This window comes from Hemiscyllium ocellatum, chromosome 16 (assembly GCF_020745735.1).
Source record: "Hemiscyllium ocellatum isolate sHemOce1 chromosome 16, sHemOce1.pat.X.cur, whole genome shotgun sequence".
Taxonomy (NCBI): Eukaryota; Metazoa; Chordata; class Chondrichthyes; order Orectolobiformes; family Hemiscylliidae; genus Hemiscyllium; species Hemiscyllium ocellatum.
The window spans coordinates 10,891,676-10,911,033 of NC_083416.1; the positions used below are offsets into that span (position 1 = coordinate 10,891,676).

The window sequence follows — 19,358 nt, forward strand, 5'->3', positions numbered from 1 at the left end:
CTCCTCTGCACCCTTTCTAATGCTTCCATGTCTTTCGGAAATGCGGTGAAGTTTGATTGTAATGAAAATCTGGGATTAAGACTGTCATGATAACCACAATCTATTGCCAATTGTTGGGAGGAAAAAAACATATCTGGTCCAATAATGTCCTTTAGGGAAGGAAATCTGCCATCCTTACCCAGTCTGACCTACATGTGACTCCAGAGCAACAGCAATGTGGTTGACTGGGCAATAAATACTGGCTGGCCAGCAACATCCACCTCCCATGAGGAATAAAAGAAAAATAGTTTGTGACATTTTTAGACACTGAAAGAATAAACTCTAGGAATACAAAATTACAGGCCACTTAAATTCTGTTTGTGTTAAAGCTGTTTAACTTGGAGAATAAATGTAGGACCAAATCCCAAATTCACAAGCTTCGAGCTAGGTCGGAGAGAAGGGAACTTATATTCCCTCCTCCCACTTTTCGTAAACTAGTAGAATTGAGATTTAGCTCCAGAGAGGTTAGAGGAACCAAGATTGACTGACATGTTCACATAGTCAGAGTCATAGAGATGTCCAGCATGGAAACAGACCCTTCAGTCCAACTCGTCCATGCTGACCTGATATCCTAAAGTAACCTAGTCCCATTTGTCAGCATTTGGCCCATATCTCTTTAAACCCTTCCAATCATATACCCATCCAGATGCCTTTTAAATGTTGTGATTGCACCAGCCTTCCCCACTTCCTCTGACAGCTTATTCCATGCATGCATCACCTCTGTGTGAAAACGTTGCCCCTTATGTCCCTGTTAGATCTTTCCCCTCTCACCCTAAATCTACGCCCTCTAGTCTGGACTCCCTCACCCCAGGTAAAAGACCTATCCATGCCCCTCATGATTTTATAAACCTCTATAAGGTCACACCTCAGCCTCCAATGCTCCAGGAAAACAGCCCAAGCCTTTTCAGCATCTCCTGATAGCTCAAACCTTCCAACCCTGGCAACGTTTTTGTGAATTTTTTCTGAACCCTTTCACGTTTCACAACATCCTTCCTACACTGGAGGATGTTCAGTGATTCTCTCCCAACATGCTGAGATGGGGTTCCAGAGGGGTTAGCTCTTTCCTTCAGTGACGGGTACAAAGACAAGCAGAGCGTTGACCTTTATGCCAAGTGGGCTGGTACACAGATGGTTGTGTCGTTAAAAAAAACCTGTGTTCGAACACAATGAGAAGAACTTTACTCAAGTTTTGGGGGACTACCGTATACATTTCTCACTAAGGGAGAATCGGAGCAGCCTGCACAAGGAGTGAACTAGAGGGGTGGGGGGATAGAGGGCAGTCAAATCCTTGGGTAGAGTTACACCGCATCCCAACACCGTGGAATTTTACAGATGGTGGGCAGGCTAGCAGCAGTGGGGATGCCAATCTGGATGGGTAACCTTGTTCAGGACCTTTTTACCAGGTCACTGGCATTTTGATACAGGGAGATCAGCCACCTGCCACCAGAGGAGTCTGCCAGTGAACAGAGCTGACTAGCCAGTGGAGGTAGACTGCTGGTGAGGAGTGGGATCACTTCTTTTCTCAATACAGACGATGCCAAGCTCCCACCAGCCCCATGATATCCTAAGAGGATCTCCCACTCCTCCAACATGCAGAATATTTCATTTGTTGACACCAATCTTCACAAGCTCAGTATTCGGTTCTCTTCTCATTTTCCTGGCACCTGCCTGCTGTAGGGTACAAGGCTCTTCCGTTGGGCAGCAGCTGGCATCTTTTGGGATGGCATCGTGGCTCAGTGGTCAGCACTGCTGCTTTACAACACCAGAGGCCCAGGTTTGATTCCAGCCTTGGACCACTGTGTAGAGTTTGCACATTGTCCCTGGGTTTACTCCAGTTCCCTCCCACAGTCCAAAGATGTGCAGGTTCTGTGGATTAACCATGGCAAGTGCAGAGTTACATGGATAGGGTAAAGGGCAGGATGCTTTTCACAAGGCCAATGTGGATTCAAATGGCCCAATCCCACACTGTAGGGATTCTATGATTCCTACTGACTCCTCAAAGCTCGACTGATTATGCCAACAGCTCTCAGAGTGGGTGGCTATCCTCAGCTGGCTGCCCACCTATAAAACTGAGGGGAAGTGCCAGCAGCTGGTAGTTGTTTGCCAACATGTGACTTCCACTGATGCTGAGACTTCGAGAAACTTGGCAAAGTGCTGCCTTCTTCATTGACCTTAGATGCATGTAGCACAGATTCTGCGAGAACGATCACAGGGTTAGACCATGAGGATAAGTTGCATAGACTGCCTTTGTTTTCTCTGTATTTGTTTTGGATTTTCAGTATCTGAAGCATTTTGTTTTTATTATGAAAGGGTGAGTGTTTGAGATGACGAAAGGGTTTGGTAAGGTAGATAGACAGAAACCATTTCCCTTGGAGCAAAGTCTAAAGCATGGAGGCAAAATCTTACTTTTACAGCCAGACAGTTCGACAAATCAAAAAACATCAGCGTGCTTACGTGCACATGTATGTGTGTGTGAGCACAAGTGAGTACATATGTGTATGCCTGTGTGCACGGGCATGTGTGCGTGTGTGTGAGCATGAGTGTATATGTAAGCATGTGTGTGCGCGAACGTGTGTGCATGTGTGTCTGTGTGTGAGCGTATGTGTGCGTGTGAGCATGTATGCGTGTGTGTTTGTACATATATGTGTGTGTGTGTGCCTGTATGTGTATATGTCAAGAGTTGGTGCTGGAAAAGCACAGCAGGTCTGGCAACATCCAAGGAGCAGGAGAGTCAACATTTCAGGCAAGTTCCCTTCATCAGGAAGGGCTTTTGCCGAAACATCAATTATCCTACTCCTTGGATGCTGCCTGACCTGCTGTGCTTTTCCAACATCACTCTGATCTCCAGCATCTGCAGTCTTCACTTTCTCCCATACGTGTATGTGGGTGTGCGCGTGTGTATGTGTGTGCACGTGTGTGTGTGTGTGTGCATCTGTATATATACTCAGCGTGTCTATTACACCAGATATTGAATGGTCTAATATTTCCACACTAAATATCCAGGTAATACCCGAAAATTGCTTCAAACGTCTGACCTGAGCTCAGGGTTGAAACATTTGTGGATGATTTCAGGCAGCGAAAATTAGCCATCAGAGGTATAGACTTACTTAGAAATTTCTGCCTACATCCCTACATCTAAGGGATCCCAATCTGCATCTCCAAACCTCTATCCCATCTCCGAACACCCAGACACCCGAAGATTTGGGCCAATCTCAAAGTTTCCATGATGATGTTCTCTACTGGCGTTCACACATGGGAAGCAGGGGACCAATCACAGCTAAAATGGTGATCGACCGTCAGGAATGGCATAAAGACTTTTTCAGACAACCAGGGGAGCCGCTGAGTTAAAACCGGGAAGAAAGATAGAAAGAGAGAGAGGGTGCTTGAGTCAACAATCTCCCAGCAGATGACAACTGAGGTCCTCACCATGAAGGGATGTGCATGACTTGGTCAAGACTCCTAAGTAATCTGTAAACCTGTAGTCACCCAAAGTGACATGTCACTTCTACCTGATCAACAGCAAGGAAGGATCATCCTAGATGTTGGGATTGCTGGGAGATGGAGGTTAGACAATGAGATCCTTTTCACCTTTTATGATCTGTGACATTTGTGAATATTGTGATTCCTCAGTTAAGTTCAGCACAGATCATGGACCTCTGACCTGTGTCAGTATCTGGACAATGCTAGGGTGTCTCAGCAGTTAGCGCTGCTGCTTCACAGCACTGGGAACCCAGGCTCAGTCCCACCCTCAGGTGACTGTCTGTGTGGAGTTTGCAGATTCTCCCTGTGTGTACGTGGATTTCCTTCGGGTACTCCGGTTTCCTCTCACAGTTCAAAAATATGCAGGTTAGGGTGGATTGGCCATGCTAAATTGCCCATAGTGTCCAGGGATGTGTGGGCGAGGTGGATTAGCCATGGAAAATGTGGGGTTATGGAGAAAGGATGGGGGGTGGCTGGGATACTCTTCAGAGGGTCAGTGCAGACTCGATGGGCCAAATGGCTTCTTTCTATACTGTAGAAATTCTATGATATACTTGATAGAATCCCTACAGTGTGGAACAACTGTGCACATCAAGCCTCCAAAGAATAACCTGCCCAGACCCATTCCCCTACTACTCCAGTTTCCCCAGACTTTTGCACCTATCCTGCATATCCCTGAACACTATGAGCAACTTAGCATGGCCGATTCACCTAACCTGCACATCTTTGGACTGTGGGCGGAAACCAGAGGAAATTCTCACAGACACAGGGAGAATGTACAAACTCCACACAGAGAATCGCCTGAGGCAGGGATCAAACCCGTGTCCCTGGCGCCGTGAGGCAGCAGTGCTAACCACTGAGCCACCGTGCCACCCTTAGTGGGGGCATCCCCAAGATTCATTGCCTTCCATCGATTTACATTCTACCCCTCAAGTCTGTTGTGCCATTCAACTATATTATTGTCTACTTTGACTTTCTGGAACCACGACTACTAAACAGAGCCCAGCATGATGGCATTGAATTTTGCCTTGAAACGATGTATGCACCCCTGTATCACAGGGATTGAAACTTAGCAAGGAATGAGTGAGGCTAATCGCTGTTGAAAGGGATATCAACAGCAAAAATGATGCTTCGTAACAAAAACATTCAAACCCTGGGGAATGGAAACCAGAAAGGAAATGTTCATATTAGTTTGAAGCTGCCTGTTTCTGACCCCAGAGTAACCTTCCAAGACACAAAATATTCTGGAAACTGAGATTTCCTCTGCATTGGATACATACAGGCAAGACAGAATTCCCAGCGGGAATCCGAGACCAGCTGAGTGTCAATGTGTGAGGCAACTGCTGCAGTTATTTGTTGGAACACTGGATAATATTTGACTTTTCCACATCATCTTTAAAAATATAACACTTTCCAAAAAGATTGAAAACATAAGGTTATCCATGTCTCCAGAGCCTCAATTTGCAGTTCTTGATGACCGACCAATTCTGTTATTGAACATATTTCAAGCAAAATGCTCATCATGACAGACTCTTCACAATTTGCCTTTCCCGAACATTCCAGAAAAAATGGCACCATATGACAGACATTGGTTTCTCAATTCCAGAACCTTCTTGGGGTAACCGTCATTGGACAACCTGTCCAGGACACACCCAAATTCAGAAAATCGGTATTACAAAAACATTTAGTTGTGCGGTCAAAACAAGTCTTTGCCAAGTTAGCTGGTCGTGGTCAGAGTTATAGTGCAACTTGCTATTTGTATTCAATGTTGTGAGGTCACAAGTTGCAAAGTTGACACAGGGAGTGGATGTTACCTATTGTCAGGGATGGTTTGAGTCATCGAGCTCTATAAAATGGGAGGAGTTACTCTGCCACCATCTTTCCAGTATCGGAGAAAGGCCTGGAATATTTTCCCACTTGGAGGCCAACTGCACTACTCTGGTGGACAATTCAAAGCATTTTACTAGTAATAGTTTGGGTGGGGTGGGGGTTCCTCTGCCACATTGGACAGACTGGCGTTTGAACACTGCTGGATTCCCAGCAAGCTCAGCACACTGCAGTCTGCAGAGTGGTCACCCAGCAGCAATGGCTGCATGCCCTTGTCAACAAATCCCTCACACCGCCTTCACAGACTGTGTGATTGCCCCGGCATTTCCAAACCTCTGATGTGGTGTTGAGTGTGCCCTCCATGATCAACCCCTCATATCTAGGTGCAGGTCAAAAGTGGCCACCACACCTGCTGGTGCTGCTGAGCTGCTGACCCTCCCGATTGGCCACAGCTGGCCTGGCAGCAGTACCAATCTGTTTCAAAATTCAATCCAAGATTCTTATACAGAGTCAAGACACACTCAGTCAGGATTGGGACCATCTGCAACAGCCCAGCAGTAATCAATGGTTAGGCTTTGGCAGGCACGGTGGATCAGTGGTTAGCACTGCTGCCTCACAGCATCGGGACCCTGGTTCGATTCCAGCCTCGGACGACTGTGTGGAGTTTGCGCATTCTCCCTGTGTCTGTGTGGGTTTCCTCTGGGTGCTCCAGTTTCCTCCCACAGTCCAAAGATGTGCAGGTCAGGTGAATTGGTCATGCTAAGTTGCACATAGCGCATTAGTCAGAGGAAAATGGGTCTGGGTGGGTTACTCTTCAGAGGGTCGGTGTGGACTTGTTGGGCCAAAGGGCCTGTTTCCACACTGTAGGGAATCTAATCTCACCTTGTATTTGAAAGATGGCCAGTTGACTGAAGTCTGCGACAGCAATTGATGCCTCAGGGAATATACCTCAACCAGAGACACAGCCTTCAGTATAGGGGCAATGATGTTTTGTGCTGTATATCTGAAATAACCAAGCCTTCAAGCTTGATGGAACTGAAAAAATTCCTGGAAAATGGGCATCATACATTTCAAAGTCAAAATTTTACAAACGTCACAGAAGGTGCTTTTCAAAGCCACACATACACTTTTCCTAAAACGTTGCTCAGTACTACATCAGTTAGGTTTATGGCTCTACTAACCACTAGCATAAGTGACCTCTCACAAGGAAACAATGCTCAGAAATAAAGACAATTTTAATTTATATCGGGGGAATTGTTACAACCTCAAGGGATAAAAGGGCCTGCGTTCCTATAGAGCCTTTCCCCCACACAATGTCTTGCTTACAAGGGCTTTTTCTCAGCCCAGCTGATCTGTATTTCTACCTACCATTAACATCTATTTTGCCTGAATATCTGACCTCTATTATCATTAGCACTCCCTCTTTGTGTTTTATTCTGGCCACCCCCACTACCTGTTCCATTTGTCCCTCCTTTGTCAACAGCATACAAAGTAACATTTTCCAGTCGTTAACTAAAAGCAAATTACTGCGGATGCTGGAATCTGAAACCAAAAGAGAAAATGCTGAAAAATCTCAACAGATCTGGCAGTATCTTTAAGGAGCTGACGTTTCGAGTCTAACTGACCCTTTGTCACCTTTCATTCCAAAGAAGTCATGTGTCGCTCTCCACAGATGCTGCCAAACCTGTTGAATTTCTCCAGCAATTTATACTTATTTAATTTCACATCCTCAGGATGCCCAGAAGTGCTTTACAACAATGAAGCCCTTTCCCAGAAACACAGTCATTGGTGGAATTGGCAATAGGTTTACAGGATTTGGGGTCTGCTGCAAGGCATCTGAGCTCTTCAGTTGTACATGCAAAGCTGCCAGATGCAGACAGAGGAGAGAACAAACACAGCGAGAGACAGAGAGAAAGAGTGGAGAGACAGAGAAATTAAGAAAGAGAAAAGGAGAAGTTGAATGCAAATTAACTTAAGGATGGAATTCCAACTCAGTGCCCAGGGCCAAGGCAATGAACACAGCCACTAATGCTGAAGCAACATTGCTTAATAGGCCAGAGATCTCCATCTTTGAAAAGTAGTTGTGTGCCATGCCTTGTCTACCTGACAGATTCCACAGATTTGTTTTAATACAGTATTTCCATTCAGTCGCAAGCCATTTGATCAATGCAATCAAATACTTGACCTCAAAGTACTCTTTTCTGGAAAAACGGTGATTTTATTTTCTAGAATGTGTATTTTATTCAGTGTATTTCAATCTATCTTATTTCTTAGAGGTAGCTGTGTTGGAAGGGCTTAAACATGGCCACCGTAATACTGCTTACTGCCATCACTGGCATGTTAAATGGTATCATCATGGCACCCTTCCTCACCTCTTGCTTAAACTGTTTTAGCTACTTCTAAGTTTCTTCTTGCAGGATGGCTGAAATCAGGACTTTGGATTTTCTTATTAGTGAAGCCATAAGAAGTTAGGTAAGGGTTAAGGACAACATGAAGCAAGTCAGGAAGCCATCACTAAGTAAGTCAGTAGTTTCTCAGAACACAGGAATATGAGTCAGATATTCAGTTTGTCAGAATAGCTTCGATGATTTGTTAACATTTGTTGATTTTTAAATCACAATTCCACATTCTTCAATATCTGTCATGGCCTTATTTGCCAAGGAAGTCTAAGCTTTGCATTACAACATTTCAATCAATTGTAAGCCGAGAACCTTCCCATGCACAGAATTCTCACAATATTTTGTGGAACTTCCTTTTCTCCTAGCTATTCCTCTAACTGGTTTCATTCACAGAATTGCAGAATTGTGATTTGTGATTTGATTTATTGTTGTCACATGTACCTAAGTACAGTGAAAAGCTTTGTTTTGCAAGCAATACAAGCAGATCATAGCAAACAAAGGCATACGGACCATAAGGCACTGAGACAGAGGCAGGCATACAAGGTTATAGCTACACAGGAGGTGCACCAAGCAAAATCAACATTAGCAAGATTTAAGAGAACATTGTTAATAATTTTTACAGACTCACAATGTAGGTTTAAAAGTGTGGAATGGTTATAGGTGATGTGAGAATAAGATCTGTTGTAGGGAGCTGGCAAGGAGTCGCCTGATATTAGTGCCATTTTGAATCTTTTCACAGCACATAAGGCGTTCATTCGGTCCATTCTGTTACCTGGTGCCAACCTTCTACCTTTTCCCTCTATCTCTGCACGCTATTTCTATCCAGATAATCACCTCTACAATGCTTCAATTGAATCGGCCTCCACTACATTTCCAAGCAGTGCATTCCACACCCTAACGTCTCGCTGTGTGACAAAGTTTCTTTTCTCACATCATCCATTTACAGATCACTCAGGGCATCTTCACCATGTTCCAGAGGCAAGCTTTTAAACTAACTTCTCCAAAATCCCTTTTGTAAGTCAATGTACAGCAGCATAACAGGGTGGACAATTCATCCCAAGGATGTCCTATAAAATGACACCTTTTTGAAATACAGCTTTGTCAAAATAAAACATGACGAATGCTGGCAGCTTGATCAGTGCCCCCTACAGTGGCTTAAACGTCAAATCCCTACACTGCTGGAGTACCATAGCAACAGAATGCAGCACACCTCAACTGCACCTCCTAAATGTGCAACCTCAACACAAAGACAGCAGCAGATATAACAAACACCACCTCAGGACGTTCCTCTAAATCATACACCATCCGAACTCGGAATTAAGTTTCTATGATACTCACTGAGGTAATGATTTGACAGTTCTAACCTGCAAGATAAAGCTTTTCTGCTCAAATTAAAGCCCTGACTTACAAAAGCTACAGATGAAACCCTTTTTCAATCTCTCTTTACAGTTAACATAAGAATCCTTAGCTTCTCCTTTGTGACAAATCTTTTTGCACATTAGACAGAGTCTTGGACCAAGAAAAATACTCTTAACGTTGCATAGATTGGCTGATGTTCAACTCAAAGTTCAGCTTCTCAACAGCAAATTATAACAGTTGCCAAAGCTGGAGGCCTTGAAATGATGAGATCACTGCTGTAAGTGCAGAATGATTCTGTTTAAAACAATGTCTGCTGGTCAGTGCAATATATTTTCAGCTATGTCATACTAAACCTACTTCCTTGGCATTCTCTTTATACATTTTCACACCGTTTTCAGGAACATATGTAGAACTGCCAAACTGACCTTAGGATATAAGGTTACAGATGTGTTTGTTTTGAGGATGGGATGGCTGTATTGTTCCCCCACCCAACCCTATCGGCTATGCTAGGCATAGAGCCAAGACACCAAGATTGAAGAGGACAATGTTGAGAATGAGAATTACTTGAACATTTTGGGAAAATTAAACTGGAGTCCCATGAGATACAGGGTCTGGTTATCTGCATTGGAGATGTACCTTCTGCCAGAGATGTCAGGAAAATGGTGACCCCAGAAATACATAGCAGCATTACAGCAATTAGCTTCCACGAGCGATATGGTCAACTAAGCAATACTCAAAAGAGAGGGAATGGCAGGTCCCTAAAAGACCCATGGAGCCTTAATCATGGGGTGAGGTAGCCAAAGCAGAACAGTTGACCCAATTGTAAAACTTAAAGAATTAGGGAGGGGCTTCTCCTCCAATCATCGGCTGGTTCTGATCATAGAATCCCTACAGTGTGGCAACAGGCCCTTCAGAGCTGAAAATGCGTTGCTGGAAAAGTGCAGCAGGTCAAGCAGCATCCAAGGAGCAAGAGAATCGACGTTTCGGGCATGAGCCCTTCTTCAGGAATGAGGAGAGTGTGCCAAGCAGGCTAAGATAAAAGGTAGGGAGGAGGGACTTGGGGGAGGGGCGTTGGAAATGCGATAGGTGGAAGGAGGTTAAGGTGAGGGTGATAGGCCAGAGTGGGGGTGGGGGCAGAGAAATTTCTCCAGTTTCCTCATTTTCCCTCCCCCCACCTTGTCTCAGTCCCAACCCTCGAACTCAGCACCACCTTCCTAACCTGCAATCTTCTTCCTGACCTCTCCGCCCCCACCCCCCACTCCGGCCTATCACCCTCACCTTAACCTCCTCCCACCTATCGCATTTTCAAAGCCCCTCCCCCAAGTCCCTCCTCTCTACCTTTTATAGCCTGCTTGGCACACTCTCCTCATTCCTGAAGAAGGGCTCATGCCCGAAACGTTGATTCTCCTGCTCCTTAGATGCTGCCTGACCTGCTGCACTTTTCCAGCAATACATTTTCAGCTCTGATCTCCAGCATCTGCAGTCCTCACTTTCTCATAATAGGCCCTTCAGCCCAACAAGTCCACACTACCGTCTGAAGAGTATTCTACCAGACCCATTCCCCCTATGCTACATTTACCCCAGACTAATGCACCTAACCTAAACATCCCTGAATATTATGAGCAATTTAGAACAACCAATTCACCTAACCCACACATTTTTAGATTGTGGGAGGAATCCCATACACACACACAGGGAGAATGTGCAGACTCCACACAGACAGTCACCCAAGGCTGGGATCAAACCCGGGTCCCTGGTGCTGTGAGGCAGCAGAGCTAACCACTGAGCCACCATGCCACCCAGCTGCTACAGGTATCAGAGGACAGGCCTGTAATTGAAATAGCAGTGAGCAAATGAAACCTTTATACTTGCAAAATTGTTAAACTCTTTCAAACAATTACTGGGTCCTTATTATAAGAATCAATGGACTCTATTTCAATTAATAATTTGTGGCAAAGAATTTCAGATTCTGATGATTCTCTGCATAAAAAATATTTATTCCATCCATTTGTTTCGTACAGAAAAGACCAACACAGGCATTATGCTCCAAGCAAGCTCACTGCCTTCCTATTTCAGTTAAACCTGTCACATTATACCTTTCCCTCTTACAGAACCTTCATAGAATGATAGAATCCCAACGTGTGGAAGTAGGCCATTCAGCCTATCAAGTCCACACTGAACATCCGAAGAGTATCGCACCTAGACCGACTCAAATGTGCTGATCTAGCTTCCTTTTAAAGCTTTAAAAGCTTCCTTTTAAAGAAACAATATTCATGAATTCAATTAATCCATGGGCTAATGGATTGTACATTCTTGTCATTCTGTTGACACTGTCTTGAACCGTCATTTTTTTTTAGCAGTGTTCAGTCTCATCATAACCCTCTGAGTTGTGTAAGCCTCAGACAGATCTCCCTCCAACTAACCTTTGCAACTGTTAAAGAAAAACAACTTTTCAAGCCTCTTATCATGCACATCAACCCTCACCCTTAACATCATCCTAAGAAGTCCACATTTTACCAATTCAGTACATTTATACCGGTTCTATATCAGCTGACTAAAACTTTACACAATCTCCAAATGCAGTCAAGGAGATTGTACCTTTTATTCTGTAAGGTGCCCCTTTAAAAGTGCCTCAATTTTCATATTCCTGTTTCTCCAACAGTTGCTGTGTAACGTCTAGTGTTTAGGTGAAGGGAGATTTCCATTTTTGTGCACTAGTTTGCATGGAAGGCCATGAAAGCCAGGTCACTCAGAATATTCAAAGAAAGAGATGGCTATGTGTTAGATATTAAAGACATCAAAGTGTATGGAGAGAAAAAAGGATAATGGCATTGAGATAGAGGATCAGCCATGATCATATTAAATAATGGAACAGGCTTGAAGGGCCAAATGGCCACTTCCATTCCAAGTTTCTATGCTTCTAAAAATGTCTGTTTGCTCAATGTGATCTCAATATGCCTAAGAAAAATCACGCGGCATGCCTCAATGGCCGATGGCTCTCGCTCTGTAACTATGATGTGCTTTGAGAGGTTAGTCATGACTCACATCAACTCCAGCCTACCAAACTGCCTTAATCCTTTCCAATACAGCTACTGGCGCAACAAGTACACAGCAGATGCCATCTCCCTGGCCCTTCGCTCATCTCTCAAACATCTGGATAGCAAGCATACCTATGTCAGGTCCCTACTTAGTGTCTGCAGTTCGCCTTCAACACCATAATTCCAAACAAACTCATCTCTTAACTCCGAGACTTAGGTCTTGACTCCTCCATCTATACTGGACTTTCTGATCCATAGACCACAATCAGTAAGAATAGGTGACAACACCTCCTCCACCATAGTCATCAACACCTATGCCCCACAAGGCTGCCTACTAAACCCACTACTGAACTCCTTATACACTAATGACCGTGTGGTCAAATTCAGCTCTAACTCCATTTACAAGTTTGCTGAATGTACCACCATTGTAGGTCAGATCTCAAACAGCGATGAGACAGAATACAGGAAAGAGATTGAGTGCTGAATGGTGTAAAGACAACAATCTCTCCCTCAATGCCAGCAAAGTGAAGCACCCGGTCATTGACTTCAGAAAGCGGAGTAGAGGACATGCTCCTGTCTGCACCTTGAGCACTGGAGTGGAGATGGTCGAGAGCGTCAAGTTCCTGGGAGTGATGATCACCAACAATCTATCCAGGTCCACCCATATCATCACAAGGGTGGCTAAGGAAATTTAGCATGTCCACGAATACTCTTACTAATTTTTATAGATGCACCAGAGAAAGCATCCTATTCCGATGACTCACAATGCACAATGGCACCTGCTCTTCCCAAGACTGCAAAAATTTCTGAGAGTTGTGAATGCAGCGCAATCCATTCGGAAACTATTCTTCCTCACACTGCCTCCATCTATACTTCCCACTGCCTTGGGAAAGCAACCAACAAGATCAAAGACCTCTTTCACCCAGTTATACCCTCTTTCACCCTCTTCCGTCAGGCAGATGTAAAGTTTTGAATGCATATATGAATACATTCAAGAACAGTTCTTCCCCACTGCTACCTGACTTTTGCATAGACCTCTCAAGTGTTAATTCTGATCTCTAACTCTGCACCTTCTCTGTGGCTGTAACACAGTATTCTTCGCTCTCTTCTGCTACTCTGGTACACTTTGTATGGGTACATGGGTCCACTCCCAAGTCAACTTTGTTCATCTGATATCCAAGACAAAGTTGCACCAAGTCTTTAACATCTTTATTCTGATGACATCACACTAATATTCTAAACAGAACAACACATTTGATGCTAAATGGACAGACATGTCTGTAAAAAGTTTAGTTGGATGATTAAGATAAGGAAGATAAATGAAATAGTCCAGGATGTTAGCATGACACAGTGGTTCAGTGGTTAACATTGTTGCCTCACAGCACCAGTGACCTAGGTTCAATTCCACCCTTGGGAAACTGTCTGTGTGGAATTTGTACATTCTCCCCATGCTTCCTCTGGATGATCCGGTTTCCACCCAGAGTCCAAAGATGTCCAAGTTAGGTGAATTAACCATGCTAAATTACCCATAATTTCCAGGGATGTACAGGCTAGGTGGATTAGCCATGGAAAATGTGGGGTTACAGGTATAAGGTAGTGGGATGCTCTTCGGAGGATCAGTGTGGAATTGGCTGCTTCCACACTGTAGTGATTCTATGATGTTACTGTACCATCATCTATCATCACAGATCTAACAAATCAGCATCCACAATGCACTCTTCTACAGTGGATAACAGATGCTGGGCAGGAGAAAAGGGTTTGTACTTTCATGCACTCCTGATGAAGTGCTTATGTCCGAAACATTGATTCTCCTTCTCCTCGGATGCTGCCTGACCTGCTGTGCTTTTCCAGCACCACACTCTCTCCCTAATCAGACCCACGCACCCCCGCCAGCCCGCACTCCACTTCCAGCCTTCCCTTGCCACCACAGGAATTACAAAATCTGCGGCCACACCATTCCCCTCACATTCGTCCAAGGCCCCAAAGAACCCTTCCATATCCAGCAGAAATTTACCTGTACCTCCACCAACGTCATCTACTGTATCCATTGTACCCGATGTGGTCTCTTCTATATTGGGGAGACTGGACACCTACTTGTAGATTGTTTCAGATAATATTTCTGGGACACCCAAACCGACCAACCCCACTGGCCTGTGGCTGAACACTTCAACTCCCCCTCCCATTCTGTCAAGAACATGCAGGTCCTGGGCCTCCTCCATCACCCAATCCTTACCACACAACACCTGGAGGAAGAATAACTCATATTCTGCCTTAGGACCCTGCAACCAGATGGGGTCAATGTGGATTTCAACAGCTTCCTCATTTCTCTTCCCCTCACATTATCCCAGTCCCAAGCCTCCAACTCGGCACTGCCCACCTGACCTGTCCATCACCTTTCCCCATCTATCCCCTCCACCCTCCTCTCTGACCTAGCTCAGTCTCCCCAACCTTCATCTACTTATTGCATTCTCAGCTACCATTCCCCCAGTCCCACCCCAGCCCCTCCAATTTATCTCTCAGCCCCCTACGCCCTGCCCATAAGTCTCATTCCTGATGAAGGGCATATGCCTAAATGTCAATTTTCCTGCTCCTCAGATGCTGTCTGACCTGCTGTGCTTTTCCAGCACCACACTTGCAAGACAGAACAAAAGGATGGACATTCTATCTCTGCTGTCACAGACGGATCCTTGGTAAAGCAAGCTCAATAGCCTACTTCTGCTCCCAATTCCTATGTTTGTAGCTCTTGGCAAGGCAAGGCCATCAACTCAGGGATCCTGGAAGGTGCAAGATTCTAATAGCATACAATCATTATTACTCAATGATGTCCACTGGGTCTACAGCCATTAACCATATAAAGACATTCTGGATACTAAACTGACCAAAAGGTCATGATCCCTTGGGTGTCCACTCATTCTCAACAAGGACACCTGCACGTGAGATGATGAATACTGAAGCTGCAAATGGGCTTCTGGACCTTGGGAGGTTGACCACTGGAGGGGACAAGTCCGAGAGCCAATGGGGATCAGCGATTCGTGCATACTCTTAGCACACTATCTCTTTCCACAGCAAATGTGCTAGATACTGTCATGTCAGTACAGGTCTCCTGCGCTACACCAGGAGATGCTTATGTCATAGTTGACCACAGAGGCACAATTCATTATGTCACAAGGTGGAAAACAGTCCAGAATATGTCTATTCTGTTTGCATGATGCCATTGTCATTAATAATTTACTCTCTGTGCTACACTTTATCCGCATTCCATACCACAGTTTATCTTCGGCACTGCATATTACTTATTGTATTACAGTACTGTGCCCTGCATTCTAGATTGTGTCTGTAATTTGTAATGTATTTCACTTTCTATACAATACATTTCGTTCTGCACACTGCATATGTACTTACTCATTTTTCTGAATCTCGAGAATATAATGTCTTCCTTCAGCTGTGACTTGAATCTCGGCCCAGGCTGGATGCTGAGTGCACAGGGAGGGTAGGAGGGGAAAGAAGGAACGAAAAGCTTCATTATTCTGACCTATATTAGTGTAACTTGTTAAAGAGTTGCTTGGTCTGGCACCTCTCAGTATTGACTTCAAGCAGAGAGTTCCTTGGTTGTACAGTCCACTTGAAGGACGAGTGATGGTCATGTGTTGTGCAGGGGAGAGGGAGGGAAGAATCCTTTCAAGGGCTAACAATGAGAGACAGGACAATTGCCAAGAGAAATGCATTGTGAACATTCACACCTCCCAAGTGCTTGGGGTTTCATGGGCACAATGTGAGCAGGTCCCAATGATCCTTCCTCTAGTGTTGGAACTGAGAAAAGGTAATCAATTCAGATGGACATGGAACAATTGATCCATTCCAATACTTGTCAACAAGAGAAAAAATAATTAAATTTACATTGCGTCTTTTACAACCTCACAGCACTTCACAGTGATTTTTAGTGGTCACTTTCATGAGTTCAGGCAATCTAAAAGTCAAATCAAGATCCCACAAAAACATAAACAACCAAGCGATCTCGATGCAAGTTGAGGACTAACTATTGGTTAGACCATCAGGGAAAACACAGCTGTTTTTTCTTCAATGGGATCTTTTAAATTCACTTCAGAGGCAGAGTCTGGACCGAACACCAAGACCAAAGGATAACATGGACAACATTGGCTTGGGTAATGTGTTCAACTCTGTTGACTCCACATCTCTCCATCACAGAGGTGAAAATGCAGCTGTTGAGGAAAGACCAAATGGCTTAAAAAGTCTAATGCAGTATAGTTCTCTAGGTGATTCAGTTAATAATTGTACAACCTGGTACACAATCACATAGATAAGACCCCAAGCGTGACTCTTCGCTTGCGCTGTCTACTGATGGCCAAACCTCTCATCGAAGGTTGCTAGCCTGTAACTGCAAGGTGCAAGGTACTAGGTGCCAATGTGGATGCTTTGTGGGGTGCTGCAACTGAATAACAAAACAAAATGGCTTACAGTTAATTTGCTGCACCTGGTTTCAAGGTTAGCATTTGTGCATCAGTTTTTTTTCCCTCAGGTGGAGGGGTGTTCAAAACTAGGGGGCATATTTTTAAGGAAAAAGGAGAAAGATTTCAAAAGGACATGAGGGGCAACTTTTTTAGACAGAGAGTGGTTCATGTTTGGAATGAACTGCCAGAGGATGTGTGGATGCAGGGACAGTTGCATCATTCAAAGACATTTGGATAAGTTCACGAATAGGAAAGGTTTGGATGGATATGGGTCAAGTGCAGGCAGGTGGGACTGGTTTAGGTTGGGAGTATGGTCGGCATGAACTGGTTGGACCGAAGGATCTGTTTCCGTGCTGTATGACTCTATGACTCCAATTGGTTCAGAGTGAGTGAGTGCCTTAACAATGCAATGTAGCTGGCTAACGGGTTATACAGTGGCTGGTTTAAAGTTAAGAGTATGGTGCTGGAAAAGCACAACAGGTCAGGCGGCATCCAAGGAGCAGGAGAATCCCTTGTAGAGCGAGGAAGAGAACTTCTTTCTCCTGCTCCTCGGATGCTGCCTGACCTGTTGTGCTTTCCAGCACCACACTCTCGACTCTGATCTCCAGCATCTGCAGTCCTCACTTTCTCCTGGTTTAAAGTTATTAAACTTCATCTGGTTGCTAGGTCAAGGCAACAATGGTGTGGGTTGCCTCAGCTGCTATGGCTCTATATTTCAAACAGTCTTACTAATGATTAAACATGTAGAATGACCTCTGTGTCCAAATAAGTTCTCTATAATGATTATAAAAGACAAGTTTTTAAGGCAATATTTTTCCTGTATAGCAGATGGTGTGTGGATGCAGGGACAGTTGCATTATTTAAAGACATTTGGATAAGTTCACGAATAGGAAAGGTTTGGACGGATAAATGGCATTTGAGGAGGTGAATTGCAGGTCCTCTCATTGCCTTGCTATCACAGATTTACCAGATTGTCCCTGCCATCCCTTTCCCAAGAAGTCCAGCAAACGGTACATGCACAGACATGAGGAGCTAAACTCAACAGTGTCCTATTCTTTGATTCTACCAAATAGGTTTTCACTCAGGCAGGTTTGACCTCAGCAGTGAGTGGCTGGTAAGTGCAAAGTATTTGGATTTCCTTGGTGAAAATTCAGAGATTGGCCTCTACACAAGGTGTGTGAAAAATGAAGTTCTTCTTGAACCAAACATCAGTCACCTCCTTTTCCTTTGGACTGACCATTAAGAGTATGTGTGTGTGTGTGTGTGTGTGTGTGTGTGTGTGTGTGTGTGTGTGTGTGTGTGTGTGTGTGTGTGTGTGTGTGTGTGTGTGTGTGTGTGTGTGTGTGTGATGGCGGGGGAGGGGGGGGGGTCTTCTTGCCTCAGGAACAAGAGACCATCGCAATTATGACCTCACCCAAAATCAGCAAAATTACAGCTGAACATTGGGTTATCAGTTGTGGCTCAGTTGAATCTCAGCTCCGAGTTTGAAGCTCAGGGGCTCCTCTCCTCTCCATAGCCCTGAAGATGTAACCCATACTAACAGTGTAGCACTCCCTCAATACTGCAAGAGGAGAGGGAGCACCTTCAAACAAGGCATTCAGCTGAGACTTCAGCTGCCCTCCTAGGTGGATACAGAAATCCCTCTGGCACTACTTTGAAGAAGGATGTTGCCAGGGGAGGAGGGTTTGAGCTATAGGGAGAGGCTGAATAGGCTGGATCCGTTTTCCCTGGAGTGTTGGAGGCTGAGGGTGACCTTATAGAAGTTTACAAAATCATGAGGGGCACGGATAGGATAAATAGACAAGCTTTTTTCTGGGGTGGAGGAGTCCAGAACTAGAGGGCATAGGTTTAAGGTGAGCGGGGAAGGATTTAAAAGGGACCTAAGGGGTAACTTTTTCACAGAGGGTGGTGCATGTATGGAATGAGCTGCCAGAGGAAGGAGTGGAGGCTGTTTCAATTACAGCTTTTGAAAGGCATCTGATGGGTATATGAATAGGAAAGATGGAGAGGGATATGAAATGCAGGAAAATGGGACTAGATTAATTGAGGACATCTGGTCAGCATGGATGAGTTGGACTGAAGGGTTTGTTTCCATGCTGTACATCTCTATGACTCTAAGGGTATCCTAGCCAATATTTATCCCTGAAGAAAAATCACTGAATCAAGTCATCTGATCATTGTCACATTGTGGGATCTTGCTATGTGCAAATTGGCCACCATGTTGCTTACATTTTAAAAAGTACTTCATCAGATGTAATGTACTTAGGGATGTTCAAAGGCTGGTAAAGGTGCTACATAAATGCAAGTTCCTTCTTTTCTTTCAATCTCATTCTCCGTTTTTTATTGTCTTCTAAAGGACAGACACTAAAGTGTGTTTGAGCTACAGATGCCCAATTCTAGATTGGGTTAACCAGCATGATTTGAGGTTGGTTAAATCAGTCGAAAGGGAACATAGGACCTTCCCAGGTTGTGTGTCAGTGTCAGACCAGACTGTTTTCACTCACCTAGGCAGGCAAATGTTCAATGTGGTAAGCAGAGTAATCAGAGGCTACAGTTCAGGGTGAGAGATAAGTCTGAAAGCAGGCTTATTGTTTCTTCAGGAAGTTTTACAATTGTTATTTTGCAGCATTGAGTATTTATCTTGTCTTAAGTTACATAAAAGAGAAACATTAATAGATTAGTAGATTGCTCAAGAATGAGGTAGCACTCTTGGCGATGGAAATTTGGAATTCAATTCCGGAAAGCAT

The 19,358-nt window shown here is 44.4% G+C and overlaps 1 protein-coding gene across 1 annotated transcript in view; it reads right to left on the reverse strand.

Annotated features, from left to right (window-relative positions):
• Positions 1 to 19,358, reverse strand: part of adam19b (ADAM metallopeptidase domain 19b) — a 248,593-nt gene that overhangs the window by 204,921 nt on the left and 24,314 nt on the right. Inside the window, exon 3 of the mRNA XM_060836711.1 lies at positions 15,545 to 15,615. Coding sequence (XP_060692694.1) covers positions 15,545 to 15,615 — 71 coding nt within the window. The remainder of the gene's footprint in view (positions 1 to 15,544; positions 15,616 to 19,358) is intronic.